Source organism: Erithacus rubecula, assembly GCF_903797595.1.
Source record: "Erithacus rubecula genome assembly, chromosome: 21".
Taxonomy (NCBI): domain Eukaryota; kingdom Metazoa; phylum Chordata; class Aves; order Passeriformes; family Muscicapidae; genus Erithacus; species Erithacus rubecula.
This window is the reverse complement of record NC_136673.1, coordinates 2025137-2040686: the sequence shown is the minus strand read 5'-3', so window position 1 is coordinate 2040686 and position 15550 is coordinate 2025137. Positions and strand designations below refer to the sequence as shown.

The following is a 15550-nucleotide window of genomic DNA, read 5'->3' as shown; positions in this document are numbered from 1 at the left end:
TTGTTTTTCTCAAAGCTGCTCTCCAGGACACTGATACTGGCACAGCCCTGGACAGTGACAATGCCCTGAGTGCTGGGGCTGCTCCTTGCAGGAACGTGTCCAACTTTGGCATTTCTGTCCTTGTCCCTCTTCCTCTGCTGAGGCTTGGCTGCATCACTTGTCTGAAGCAGGTGGATCCAGACAATGGCTTCTTAACCAAGTACAATCAACTCACTCCCTCCTTAGGGGAAAAGGCACTTTGTAAATCCTTCAGGCAGCAGGACAAGGCACAGGCCAGTGGCTGTGCAGGGATTGTCCCAGCCCTCCCCACCCTTTGGCAGCCTTGCCCTTTCTCATCCTCATTAAAGATAACATTTTTCTATGCAGCCATTGTCAGAGTTCACTGCAACAAACACCACCCAGCCCTGCTTCCCTCAGAGAGCAGCTCTGGCAACCACTGGCAGATTCCTCTGGGAAACCCTGTGAAGTTTGTACCTGTGAAGGCTGAGTGCAAATCCCAGCACTCCAAGGAGCTCTTCCCCCCTCAGCAGTGCCAGAGCAAGTAACACACAGCAGGGAGGTTTATCTAGATACAGGTACTTTATTTACAAATATTTAGATTAATAGCATTGTTACATCAAATGAGGAGTACAGCAGTCCAAACAGATCCTTTCTGTGACAGAAACAATAAGACCTACTGTAACTTACTCTGGGAGTACAGGTATTGCACCTCAACAAGCTGTAGTCATTACAACACTGACTTCACATCAGCAGCAGGTCGTGGTCCCTGGGCAAACCCTGGTGCAGCCTTGGGTTAAGCAGGATGCAGGAGCTGGAGATCTTGAACATACCCATCTACTAAGGAACAGGAGTTAAAAAAGGACTAACCAGACAAACAAAGGGACAGCACATGAGTTACCCAAATCCTACTGTCTGCACATTCCAGTTTTGGCTTTTATTTAACATTGACTGTACAATACTCTGGTACCACTGGTTACTTACAAGTCTGAACATTGTAGTTTTAGTGTCTAGAGAGGGATTTTCAGACTACTTTGTATTTGAAACTGCAGTAAGCCTGAAGTGAGACACTGGATTGTGGTTAAGCACTTACCCCCTTCCATTTTTAAACCTTGTGATGTTTTCCAAGTGAAGCTACACAAGGAGCCACAGTAAAACCCCACAGAGTGCAGCAACAGCCCCACAGGCAGGGTCACCACGTGACACCCCTCACACACAGGCCAGGCTGTGCCACCCCAGGAAGGACATCCTTAAGCAAAACCCTTAAAAAAACCCCCTCACACAGCACTGTTAAAAAATACAAGAGTAGTTAAAAATCCCTAGAGAGCAGATGTTGTTCCAACTGTGCAGTTCAGCCTCTGCCCAGCCCCAAAGGTACAGTACAAAAGCAGGAGGTGTGCGAGAATGCCAGAGAGAGCAGGCAGACACTGCTGAGTGCAGAGGGGAGCATTGCACAGTGCAGAATGAGAGCCACACCCCACTAGTGTTAATGTCTGTGTCCCCAGCACCTGGGGACCCCATGAGTGCCAGCCAGCAGCTGCAGCCCCAGCTGGGCTGTGCTGCCACGGGGGCACAGAGAGCTCAGACTGTACAAACGGGGGGTTCTTACACACTGCTCGAATGCCAGGCATCATTTTCTTCATTAAAATCATATACACAGGATGTATTTAACTGTTAGCTCAGTTCCTTCAAATTTTATACATATTTACGTTCTGTTAACAAAGGTAAAGGATAAAAGTGGCAAAAAAAAATGACGTAAAGCTATTGAGCACAAGAATGAACAGATCACTTCCCTGCGCCACCCCGACCCCAGCACATCCCACAGGGAATTCTTCCAACAAAAGCACATCATTACAGAGCCCCTCGCTACCATCAGAAGTCATTTCACAGCAAAAACTCATCCTTTACTACTGACAGCTCGAACAGTTAGAGGTGGGGAAGAAAGGCCAAAGAACCATAAAATAAACCATACAAGACAAAGCCCTGCGAAAGTGTAAAATCAGGAGTCCAGCATCAGTGCTCAGTTTAAATTATGTATCGGTGACACTATCACAAGGACAATCAAGGAAAAAAAAAAAAAAACTTCTAGATTTACCATGCAGGAGAGGTTTTATTACTCTACTTGCCTTTGATAACCTGATTACATCTAAAGTTGTTTAGCAGTTTAGTACTGTGTTAAACTTGTCTCAGAGTTTTAATTAAACCCAGTAAGATGTACAGAAGATGGGGAAGCGGTCAAAAGCACCACTCCCTAGAGCCAGAGGTGAGGGGTCAGGAGGAGCACGGGGGGTCACTAGCAGCCACAGCCTTCCCTCTGGGGCTGGGGTTCGCTGGTTAGCCGCCCCCCCTGCGGCGCTGACGGTTTGTGCTGCACGCCCGACTCGGCCGCGTTCAGGTCCAGGCTCCCGTCTTGGATGTTCTGGTAGATTTTCTTGGCAGCCTCCAGGAAAGCATCCTCCACGTTCTCTCCACTGCAAGAGAGCAGCAGGGGTTAGTGGGGCTGCTCCTGGGTGGGCAGGCACTGCCCTGGCAGCTGGCAGGCACTGTCCTGTCCTCTTCTCAGCCCAACAGCCCAGCCCTGGCCAGGCAACTGCCTCCCTGAACAGGCAACTCCCCCCCTGCACAGGCAACTGCCTCCCTGCACAGGCAACTCCCCCCCTGCACAGGCAACTGCCTCCCTGAACAGGCAACTGCCCCCCTGCACAGGCAACTCCCCCCCTGCACAGGCAACTCCCCCCCTGCACAGGCAACTCCCCCCCTGCACAGGCAACTGCCCCCCTGCACAGGCAACTGCCTCCCTGCACAGGCAACTCCTCCCCTGCACAGGCAACTGCCCCCCTGCACAGGCAACTGCCCCCCTGCACAGGCAACTGCCCCCCTGCACAGGCAACTCCCCCCCTGCACAGGCAACTGCCCCTCTGCACAGGCAACTCCCCCCCTGCACAGGCAACTCCCCCCCTGCACAGGCAACTGCCTCCCTGCACAGGCAACTGCCCCCCTGCACAGGCAACTCCCCCCCTGCACAGGCAACTGCCTCCCTGCACAGGCAACTGCCCCCCTGCACAGGCAACTGCCTCCCTGCACAGGCAACTCCCCCCCTGCACAGGCAACTCCCCCCCTGCACAGGCAACTCCCCCCCTGCACAGGCAACTCCCCCCCTGCACAGGCAACTGCCTCCCTGCACAGGCAACTGCCCCCCTGCACAGGCAACTCCCTCCCTGCACAGGCAACTGCCCCCCTGCACAGGCAACTGCCCCCCTGCACAGGCAACTGCCCCCCTGCACAGGCAACTGCCCCCCTGCACAGGCAACTGCCTCCCTGCACAGGCAACTGCCCCCCTGCACAGGCAACTCCCTCCCTGCACAGGCAACTGCCCCCCTGCACAGGCAACTGCCCCCCTGCACAGGCAACTGCCCCCCTGCACAGGCAACTGCCCCCCTGGCCACCACCCCCATCCCAGGAGCAGCCAAAACAAGGAACATGTGCCAAAGCACTGAGGAGAAAATCAGCCAAGGCATCGAGCCATGGGCACAGGACAGTTCTGACAGAAGTAATGACAACTGAGCCACCACGGATCAAAACCTCCTTTTGTTACAAAGTTCTGTTCTGACAAGTGCCAGTGGAGCCACATTTCCTGGTGGCCCTGGAGATCTGCCCCCCTGTGCCACAGCCAGCCCCAAGCATGGCTCAGCAATTCTGCACTTACTGGAGGGGCTGCTCATGGCCTACAGACCAAAGCTGCAGCTCTCAACACCCACAGGAAGAAACCCTTTACACACTGAACACATTCCACACTCAAATAAGGCCTGAAATCCAAATCAGTTCATTTGAATTCAACCAGTCTTTGCCTGAAATGCAGCCAGAGGTCTCAGTTCCAAGCTACTTTCAATTCACAGCAAACAGACCAATCTGAACACTACCACAGCCAAAGTCACTTACGTTTTTGCACTTGCTTCAAGGAACAATAAACCTGTTCAGAGACAGAGGTTTAACAGTCAGTACACAACACACCTCAAAGAGCCCAAAGTCAGACACATCACAACCTTCCCATTACATGCAAGACATTATTTTAGCACTAAACAACTTTTGTGACTATGTTAAGGCATGAACACAAGCTGATTTCTAGAACTACACAGTTATCAGACTACCTGAGGCACAGCAGGAGTTTGTACATACAATTCCATGACTCTGGAAGTGTAAGCTTGCAGCTATCAATGCTGAGGATTCACTTTAATATCACTATCTTGTAGGAAAGAACCAGCTCAAGAGAAAAATAACACACCATTTTCTTCAGCAAATTGTTTGGCTTCTTCATATGTAACATCCCTCTGTGCTTCCAGGTCTGCTTTGTTTCCTATGAGGATTATCACCTGGGTCAGGAGAGACAAAGTTAGTCTGGGAAAAAGCTCAGGAGCCTTTGCACTGCCACCTTCATTATTAATGAGACTTTCAAAAAACCAAATATGCAGAGTAGGTTATCTACAGCAGCCATGCTCCCTCAGAACTCTGCTCTAGCATTTCCCCCTCTGGGAAAGCAGGAACAGCATCTCCAGCTGTCACTTTGCAGGGCTTTAGGGTGTCCTCATGAGATGAGCCCCTAAAAAGCAGTGGTGCTGCTCTTTGCTCATGAGAGCTGGACCCTGAGCCACTTCTTGTATTTGTTTAATCAGCTGCTGATGCAGACAGAATCTTATAGAGTTTTCTCATCAGTTTGGTGCTAAAGTATTTTAGAGGCATTCAGGGACAGGCTGAAGAACAAGAGCTCTGTGGCATGGGCAGAGACACCCAGAAGGATCTTCCTCCACAAAACCTGGTCAGTTTTTGCTGGAGATCCAATTTACATTCCAGCCTAAGGACAGCATTCACCTCATTACTGACACAAAGCAAGGAGTAACACAAGTCAAGGTTGGTCCAGTTTTGTCTCCAACTACTTCAAACAGACTTGGAAGGTGACTGGCACAAGGAGACTCTTAGAGGAATCCCTTTTGCTCCAGCTGCAGCAGGGAAGTGAACACTGCACTCTGCAAGTGCAGTGCAGAAAACACAGGCAGCTCTTGCAGAGACCACTGCAGTGCTTTGGCCTGAGCCTCCCACTCTTGCTCAGGGAGAAGCAATCTTGCTTTTAAGCTAAATGAAGTCCAACTTACAGTATTTGGATTGGTGAGGTTCCTTGCATCTGTCAGCCAGCTGCTTAAGTGATTATATGTACTTCTTCTGCAAAGAATCAGGACAGGACACTTTTAGCCTTTTATAAAATATTTAGGTGCCAACAGCACAGTCAGCATCCAAACACAGCAACATCCATCATCCCTGTTCTCCCCACCTCAAGACAGCAGCAGTGTGGACTCAGAGCACAAATCTGAGTCAACCTTAAACCCCTGGAGCAGCTCTTACACTGCCACTGGAAAGCCAGAGCAACTCCCACAGCCCTGCATGCAGACAAGGCTGATGCTGTTCTGTACAGAACACATTAAAGGGTTTCCTGTCAAACACTCTTACAGAACACAGTGCAGCAGAACAGCACCTCAGCAGCAAACTGCAGAAGGTCATGTTTTACCCAAGATTTACACAAACAGGAAATACACCTACATATGCAGGAAAAAACAAAGAGGTGCCTGAAGAATATCAAGAACAGCCCCAGAGGAAGATGAGAGATGTGTGAAAGCAAAAGTATTTCATGTTGCAGCTCTGCATGTTTGAGCAGCATCTTTAGCTGTCCCCTCCAGAGGAAGGCAGGAAGGCTCCTGTGCAGTGCCAGGCTGGGGCTGGGGCTGAGGCCAGGCTCTCTGTCCCCACACAGTTCTGCCCTTCACTGCAGCACACTGACAGCCCTGCCACTGCCTCCACAGCAGCAACACCCACGTGCTGAAGGGCAGATTCTTAGCACAGAGCCAGTTCTTTAAAACAGCCTGAAATCCAAACTCCTCAGGCTCAGCAGCAGTGAGATTTGCCAAGAAAAGCCACTCACATCATCCCCAGTGTCTCACCTGCAGCTTTTCAAGCACTGGGATGTTTAGAGAAGGTGTGGCAGGTATGACAGGAGGATGCTGCTCATCCTGACTCACACAGAGTCAGGGCACAGTGCCTGCAGGGCTGTGCACCCCAGAGCTCTGCTGCCCTTACCTGGTGATGTCGTAGACCATGAGAGCTCCTGCTGCTCCTCTGTAGTAGCTTCGTGTGACAGCCCTGAATCTCTCTTGTCCTGCTGTATCCCAAATCTGTAGTTTAATTTTTTGGCCACTAACTTCAATTATTCTTGTGCCAAATTCAACACCAATTGTGTGGGGACAGTCTGCCATAACTGTCATGAAAAATAAGAGCAAAGGTCAGATCTTCCTAGGACAAGGTTTCCTTGCTGCAAAAATATGACTACCACAACTTTTCAGTTATCTTCACTAGATTTTCAGTCTCTAAAAAAGCATTTATACAGCTACAGTTCTCCAAGTGTACCACTTAACCAGAAATAAAATGCTGTATTTCCTGAGCTGCTGTTAGTTTTAAAAACAGTTAGAAAATTCCTTGCCTTCTCTGCTGCTCTTTGGCCATACATATCAGAAGGTACCAAGTCAGCTGATTCCCAGCATATCCTTGCAGAAGGTTAACTATTTTAATGCAGTAGGAAAAGATAATTTTTAGGAAATTACCAAGAAAGATACAGTAAAAAAGTCTGTCACATCTTCAAAAACAAATACCCAGGTTGGTTCAGGCAGGGCAATAGCATGACTGTCCAAGAAAATGCCAGTTTCATAAGTAGCTACAAACACACCAAATCAAATCCAAAAAGGCACTTTCTAATTATGATAAACTCATGTTAATAAGCTCATTTTTGAGGAAGATGAAGGAAATCAGACAGGATGAGAACCTACTCAGGCTACCTAGAGTTAGGGGCAGGCTCATAGCAGAGGTGTTTGGTTAGTTTGGTTGTACTGCTTTGGCTTGGTGCTGACAGAACATTCTCCTCATGACAATTTGACCATGTGCAAAATGGCATTTAAATAACTGGCTGATCCTGCATTTTCATTCAAAACAACAGTCAGAAATTCCTATTTCTACTGCAAAAGAAATATTTTAACTGCAGCTCCTGCCCACTTGTTACCACATCTCAAGCAGCACATGGTGATGCCTGCACTGAGGAATACCTGCAGATTTACTCACTGAGTGCTGCAAACCCCAGTGCAACACAGCAGGAGGAACTGAAGCTAATTCTTAATTAGTGATGATACCATACAGGAGAAAATGTTTCAGCTGCAGCAAGCCCTGAACACCATCACCCAGGGCAGGCCAGGTGTCCTGCAGGGCTGCTTAAGGCTGCAAACAAGGACTCAAAGAATAAGTATTCCTTTTTTTTTTCCTTTTGAACTCCTTAACAGCACTAAAAACTCCAACTGCTTGTGATCAAGCTACACCAATATTGAAAACATGCAAAGTTCAGACAAGAAATTTCTCTTTGTCCACATCAAAACCTACAGAAAAGCTGTAAAATCAGATCCAGTCCTCCCACTCCTCACAGGCAGGAGTGGCTGGAGCATATTATGCCATAACTACATCAATATTTGTTTCTGCATCTGCTGAAGTCAAACAAAAAATGTGACCCAGTACAATCCAAACTCATACAGAGTAAGACAGACACCAAAAAGAGCTCATGCATGATGGAAACAGGCAGGGAAAAGAGATGAAAATGCCAGTTAGAATAAACATCATGAACTGAAATGATACTCACACTTCTTTTCTGTGAATTGATGAAGCAAACAGGACTTTCCTACACCCATGTCCCCTGTTACAGAAAGAATAGTTAAATCATTGTTGCAAGAAGCACATTTTCTTCCTCCTACACAACAAATGGTACAGAGACATTCATTTCTCAGGTCAGATGGGCAGTGTTCTATCCCTGGCTACATCCTCAAATTTATCAACTTTGCCACTAAAGCTTGGCTTACAGGTACAGCTTGCAAGCAAGAGCAGAAGATTCAAGAAATAAGTTAATTTGTATTACTGATTTTATAACTGTACTTCACAAGGTTACAAAAAGTACAGCTGAAGAAACTGAAATGTAAAATGTACTTGGTGTTTGCTCCTGTCTTGCTGTGGTAAGAACAAATATACTGACAGCCACCCAGAACATCTCAAGAAATTGCTTCATATCCACTGATCCTCTTGCACAATGCCAAGAGTGAGACACAGCAAGATTTTTTAAGAACCAACTTTTCCAGAGGCTGAGGCTGTCACAGCAGCCTGACTTACAAACCTGCACAATAACACTGCAGATCATTTACACCTACACAAGGTCATTAACAATTAAACAATTAACAGCAAGACCAGTTCTTCCAGGACAGCAATAAATACAATCCCTTAGTCCCTGACTAAGCAGCCAAGGAAGCTGGAGCTAAAGGCAACATTTAAACACAAAAATACAGCCTGACAGAAGTTTATGAGCCTCGTGCAATGGTTTCCAATCAGCACTTGTGTCTTCAACATAAATTCTAAAACCTTTGAGATTAATGATGCAAAATGCTCCAGTAAATCTAAAGCTGTAGAGAAGTGTGGTGACCTGTGGGGAGCTGAAAGCAGCATGGCACAGCCACAGCTTCTCATGTGTCCACACAGAAACACAGGGCTCAGAGCCCACTGGTACTTACCAATAATGATGTACTTAAAGATGTAGGAATAGTTGTAAGGTGCAGTTGCCATTGTGGCACTAAAATAAAAAATAGAACATGTCAGAACTGATATTTGTTCCCTCAAGGAGACCAAATTTATCCAGTTTAGTTCACATAAACAAAAAAATCCTCCTCTTCCTCTCTCCCCCAACCACCCCTTTGTGCAGTTCCCCACAGCCACTGAATTAGTGGCACAGCCAGCCAGCAAAGTTCCCCATTGTTTGCTCTGAGCCCCTGTCAAGGCCTCTAAGCAGAAACACACTCCAGGGTAGTACTGATAATCAATTTTATCCAGAAAGACTTAAAGCTGTTAAAAGCTCAGTCCCTCCTTGCTCTGCACAGTCCCTGCCAGACCAGCACTCACCGCCAAAGAGCTGATGTACAAACCCAAAATCAAATCTGATCCAGCACAAAATCTGGAGAGATTTAACAAAACCAGCAAGTTGGAACTATTACCTCACACTTCTGAGACTTGCACCAGCAACAAAGGAAGCAGTGCAGCAAACAGCTAAGGTTTCAAAGAATGCTGGAGTGGCCCTAAGTGGGGCCTGGTGCTGCTTGTCCATGTGGGAAAAGTGGTGTCAGCCACAAATCAGATGTTCAGGAAGTTGGTTCACATCTCTGTGGCTTTGTCAGCACAGCAGTGTTACAGCAAGGCTGCTGAGTGGTTTCTCTTTTTTAAAAGCAAAGTATTTCTAACATTCCAGAATTTTCCTAAGTGTAGAGGGAATTAGAATGGGTTTGGATGTTTAAATGTGCAAGGAGTAAAAGCTGACTTGGTAACTAAGACTCAGGCAGGATTACACAGCTGTAAGGGCCAGATGTTGCCAGCCAACACTGAAGATGGGAAATGCCTGCTTTTGTCCCAGGCTTTAAGTTAAACTGGATCCACTGAGCAGTTAAGAAGTGGGAAATTTCTAGCAGGAATCCAGCACTTCCCTTGCTGTTCCTGCAGGGCAGCTAGCCAGCCATTACAAACACATGGTACTCCTTACAAGGAACACTGCTGGAGCCTAGAAAGACTTTCATTAGGTCATGTGTCATTCACATGACAAATGAAACCAATACTGGAAAGAAATACACACAGAGAAAAGTTTACAGGCCTGAGACTTTCTCAAAAGCAAAGTACTGTTCCTTGAACCACAATGAATCCCTCTCAGTGAACTGCAGTCATAAGCAAGGTGACCAAATCTCATTGCCAGCACAGAGGCAGCAGCCTCTGCTTCCCAGGGCTGAGATTTGAGGCAAACATGCTTATCTAGCCCTGGGAGGGGAATGACTCCCAGAGCAGCTCAGAGGGTTTGCTGAGTGCCAGGCACTGCTCTGCACCTCATCCTCCCTCCAGGCCTGGCCCAGGACATGGAAACACTCTCTCCTCCTAGCCCAAAGCACCTCTGCTAAGCCCTACAGAGACACACACTGTTTACTTAACCAACTTTATTCCAAGGTAGGAAATAAAGTGACCATTTGGACACTAATTCACCAAGCAAGCCAGCAGCTTTACTGCCTTGTTTCCTGGAAGATTCCAGAGTTACAGTAGCAGCTTCAACAAGTGCACGGGTTATTTTCAACAGCAGTAAATAAAGACAAGTCACTGCTCCATATTGAGTTCCAAATGAATGTATCACTGTGGAAACATCCAGTCCTTCAAGCTTTCTGAACATCTTCACACATTATGTTCTTTTTCTTCTCCAGCATGTGCCAGCACAGTAAACTGCACAGACAAGGCACGTGTTCCTGCAGGACCCTTCACCTGGCACCTCCTTGCTGAGCTCCACACTCACAGCTCAGCCCCACCTGATGGCACACAGGGCTGAACTGGGGGGCTTCAGGTAACTGCAAGCATAAGAGAGCTTGAAAAACCTGATTTCTACATGCAAGTACTTCAGAAGGAGAGCAGGACCTTCCTGTTCTCCACAGAAAACAGCTGGATGTTAGAGTCATAAAACACCAAGAGAACCAGAGATCTCCTGTGCATTCTGAGGATGGAAATATCCAGGAATTTATTCTGTTAAAAACCCCAGGCAGCACCATGAACTCCAGGACAGGGAACCAACCACTTGTGTGGTTATGAAATCTGCAGGAGCTTTCTCTTCTTCCCTGCACCAGGAGGCCAAGGAATGCCAAGTACTCCCAAACACAGGCAAGTTTCACATTTCTGAGCACATGACTTTAGGATATCACTGTGTGGTAAACAATGATGTACTGCTCTGCTGTTCCAGCCAGGAGGGAAATGCATCCTGATATCCCAGTCTGGAAAGTGAGGAGCTCCTTTTTTTAAAGCATGGACAAACTGGGAACTTCTGTCACAAACAGAATTTGAAGTGAGTCTCAACTAGATCTTCACTACTAAACAGAGCTCTGCTTATTTGTCAGACTGTTTCTGCTTGCTGAGATATGTCCATTTTCATTATGCCCTCTAAGTAAAAAATTCTTAACTATGCTATTTCAATAAAAAAAAAAACAAAAAAACAAACTACTAGTATTACATTTATTCCAAGGGTCACATTACAGGAAAGATTCTGAAATACTCCAAACCATTAGTAAAGGTCAGGATTTTTTTTTCTGGAGAACAGATGATTCCTTTAAATAAAAAATTAAATAAAACCCCAAGCAATACTAAAACAACCAAATAACACACTTTTAAACACTCAAATTCCAATAAAGATTAGCAGGAATTCAAACTGTACTCAGATGTTGGAATAAAAGTGATACTCCACAAGGACTCTGTGCTGAAGGAAGAAAAAAAAAATGCAACTAAACACAGAAACTGTGCTGAGAATTCAGCCTTGGAAAACTGACCAGCTCAGCATTTACTGCAGATGAAAGAAGGAAGTCCAGACAAGAACAGAGCACAACTGGGGTCAGTAAATCCTAAACTATCAGCTCCATCTCAGTGCAGGGGGTTGATGCATTGATGGCCATCACCCATCTGCAGGAACTCCAGTTCTGCCTCCACCCTCTCTGCTCCAGACATGTGAATCTGAATAACTCCCATGTGGGGGGATGGGGCTTTCCTCTTGGGAGAGCAAGAACTGCAGGGCTGAGAAAGCTGCACATAAATATCCACAGCTCAGCCTCAGCTACTGCTGGCACTGGGACATCAAAGTTAACCAGCCATGAGTTTACTGTTCACAGAAAGCAGAAGTTTAGTCTGGGAGCTTGGCCTACCTGCCATCCTTCTTCCAGGAAAGTCTGCCAGCTCTGGTTTGGCTCCCTTCTCCCAGGTAAAGCTGCCCTGGAGCCCAGAGCATTAGTGCAGGATGGCCACTGGCCAGAGCAGCTCACTAAGCACAGATTTATGCTCATTTTAAAGCCTACACAATTCATTTCTGTGTTACATTAAGACTGGACATTTTACAGTGATTCGTGTTGCCAAATCCATTTCCCATGTATCAACTTCTTCCTTAGAGGGTTTTTTTAAAAAATAAAGTTAAATATTACCTTAATGAAACACCAGTACATCTCCATCTCCTCTAATCAACAAGCACCACACAGATATTTAGAAATCTCACTGAAGCCTTATTTCCAGTATCAGCTACATCTGCACTCCCTGAGATAAGATTGTTCTGGGCACGCTGCTGTAACATTCTTTATCACAATAACATAACTGTAAATATCAGACTGATGCCAGCCTCTGCAAGACCTGTGCAGCTCCTTCCAGCTCAAGGACACAGTTTTAACTCTTCACTGGATATCATTTGCATTGAGAAATGTGGTATCTTTATGCTCAACAAGAGGCAGGTGTGTTATGAAGCTGCATGCAGAGGGTTTGTGAGGCACTGCTGTGGTTCATACCCTCAGCTGATGGATGGTCCATGTGCAGGGATGAGACCTGGGGAAAAAATTACACCTTTAAACTCAGCACTGCCCAGTTGTTAGTGGTCCCCTGCAAAGCACAGCACCCTGCAGCCAGGGAATCCCTGGTTAGTCACTCTGAAGCAGAAGGTATTTTGTTGTCCATCTGGGCAGCCAAGTGTTCTGTGCATTGTTCTCCAAGGATGTGCAGCAGGAAAAGCTCTCACAGTTGAAGCTGCAGATTTACTTGGATGTTAATTAACAGACAACATTAGGATTGATAAGAGGGAGGAGCTGGAGAGAGGTAGAATTTTCATTTCATAACTGCACTTTTCCCCTGATAAGGAATTTTTTAAGCAGACAGACAATTTGGTTCAGCTGGTACCTTACTGCAGCAGGCTACTAGAAACAGCCTGGGAGTGCTTCAGGTGTGGTCACCTGTAGGACCACAGCACACTGAAGGTAACACCAGCTCTGTTACCAATTCATCACCCAAGCACTCAATTCCCACAGCAAGCTCTGAGGTCTGCTACAATTACACTCCACTGTGCTTGTCTGGCTTCCACACACCAAGGACATTCAGGTCTTCCCAAACCACATCAACACCTCAGCCCTCTTCAGATGATGCTCTGCAGCCACCCTGCTCTGCTTTATCCATTTCTGCAGGCCTGGCTTTGCAAAGCCCTGCTGAGCCTGATCCCTGAGGAGTGTCAGAGCCTGCTGCAGCCTTCACACCTGTCTGACAACATCACTTGTTGCTGGCCAGTTCCTTACTCATCCCTCAGCACTTCCACAGTCATCTTCCCTGGCTTCCCCCACTTGGATTTCACCAAAGCATCCAATCAGCACAAGACAGGAAATTTGGCTGAGCTGGTCTCTGATCACCCAGCAGCCTCTGGGAGCTGCTGTCCAGGATCACTTTGCATTTCCTGGTTATTCCCACCTCTTTCCCTGAGAGCACAGGAGGCCTGCAGGCCCTGCTGAGCCTTTCCAGGCTGTCCTTAAAGAAATACACTTGATATATTCCCATACCATGTAAAATACCTTAACCCAGCCTGAGGCCTAGGAGGTTGTTCTAAAAGCTTCACAGGCCTTCACTTCTCCTTCCTCCAGAACTCTGGTTTTCTTTTTAAATCAAAGCTATGTATCACACTACCTTCACTTCCCAACTTTCCTCACCAGCTCTCCACTCACACCCACGTTGTCCTGGTTATCCTTGCACAGGTTTCACATCCTGCTTCATTAAGTTACTCCATTTTGCTTCCTAAACTTCCTGCATTTATATGTGCACACCTCAGTTCTCCCTAACCACACCCCAGCAGCAGAGCTGAACTAATCACTGCCTGTCCTCATCAGCTCCAGCACCTTCTGCCATGTCCCTCCTTCATCCAGCTGTATTTCCCCACTTATCCCACTCTCCTCTTCCTACAGGACTCTCCAACCTGTTGTGTGTCTGCTCACAGAAGAGAACCAAGGTCTGCAGATATCAGAGAAGTTTGGGACAGTGCATACAAAATCAGAAGAGATTTCTGTAATTCCAAAAAATCAGAACACTCTGGAGTCATCACCTTGGAAAACACACATTTTAGGTAAATATTAACTAAGATTACCTCCTGTTTCCGGAAAACAGAGCAAAATCAGAACCAATCTTAAGCAGGTTTCATTAGATGCCCAGGAATGAGCAGGTAATTTTAAAATATTATTTACATTTTACATCCCAGTACCTCCAGTAGAACAGGTTTGTTTCCAAACTGCTGTCCTTCACAAGAGCTACTCTTTTTTTTTTTTTTTTTTTTTTGCTACTCATAAAATGGAAAAGGAAAAGAGGAACTTCTTCCTTCCACTCAGACTCATGACATGTTTAAATCCCTACAGGAAGCTAGCAGATTCCTTTCTAAACCATATTAAATTGCGATATTTAGTAATTAAATTCCCCAAGGTTCATATTTTCTTCCCATTCCCAAGCAATGCTCAAGCACAAGAGCCCCTCAGTCCACACCATGCCAGGAATCAACCCCAGCCAATACATTGCACAGGATAACATCTGCCTGCTGTAAAAGATGTGGTGACTTGGGGTTTGATATGATTTAGGATCCACCAACCTGGGAATCCTGTTCAATAAGGAGTTCTGTTAGCTCTGAAAAACATCCCAACGCAGATCTATCCTTTTCCACAGCAAAGGCCACAGGAGAACCCTGCAGAGCCACTGCCCACAGACCCCCTGCTCTGCTGCCTTTAGTGCAAAGATAATTCAGCACAGCTCCACTTCATACCTACAGATGTTGTAGACACTCGGTGTGCTGCAAACAGGCAATAAACAACGAAGAGAATGAAAAGGATTTCCCACCGTTTAAGCCTAAATAAGCTTTGACCAAAAAAAAGCCAGCCTAGAATACTTTCGCTGCTTTCTCAACTAGGAAGTGGCTTTTCCCTCAACCCTCAAAGTCATTTTTCTATCAAAGTTCACGACGGGCACAGGACAATGTAACAAGAGTGGAGATAACGCAGCACATCGGCCACATATACGGCACAATATACACATACACACCCTACGTGCAACTGCAACAGCTCGTAAGGGGGAGATATAGAAACACAGATATAAAAATATCGCCGTGCGGCGCGGAGGGGCAGAGGGAGGCGGCGGTGACACAGAGCACAGGCCCATCCTGCCCGCAGCCTCCCCCCGCCGGCCCCGCCGCCCCTTCCCCACCCCGCGGGGCCCGCACGGCGCCTCACGGAACCGCGGCCCGGAGCGCCGCCGGCCGGGAGCCGCCCCGTCCGCCCGGCCCGGCGGAGCGCAGCGCGGGGCCTGCCGATGCAGGCCCGGGCGGGCGGGCCTGGCAGCCCCCCGTACCTGTGCTCGGGGCTCAGGGAGCGGTGCAGCGCGGCTGTGCGGGCGGTGCCCGGTGCCCCGCGGGCTCTGTGGCTGGGCTCGCTCCGGGCTCGCTCCGCTGCCTCAGACGCGGCTCCGCTGCGCCCCCATCACCCCCGCAGCCAAGATGGCGGCGCCCCTCGCACGGGGTTTCCCCTCCCACTCTCGACGGGCGCCGGGGCCGCACAAAGAGTGGGCGCGAGGGCGCCGCGGCGCAGCCAATCAC

The 15550-nt window shown here is 47.6% G+C and overlaps 1 protein-coding gene across 2 annotated transcripts; it reads right to left on the bottom strand.

Moving 5' to 3' along the window:
• Positions 1-556: 556 nt before the first annotated feature.
• RAB14 (RAB14, member RAS oncogene family) lies at positions 557-15550 on the bottom strand. Of its 2 annotated transcripts, XM_079324159.1 has the most exons (8): positions 15307-15550; positions 8634-8692; positions 7718-7771; positions 6121-6298; positions 5145-5211; positions 4280-4367; positions 3937-3967; positions 557-2468 (listed from the first exon to the last, which is right to left on the bottom strand). In XM_079324159.1, exons 2-8 carry the CDS (start codon positions 8683-8685, stop codon positions 2291-2293), a joined length of 648 nt encoding a protein of 215 aa, XP_079180285.1. In that variant the 5' UTR covers positions 8686-8692; positions 15307-15550; the 3' UTR covers positions 557-2290. The 2 variants fall into 2 exon arrangements, with proteins under 2 accessions (XP_079180285.1, XP_079180286.1); XM_079324160.1 differs by lacking the exons at positions 7718-7771; positions 8634-8692; positions 15307-15550 and adding an exon at positions 6521-6599.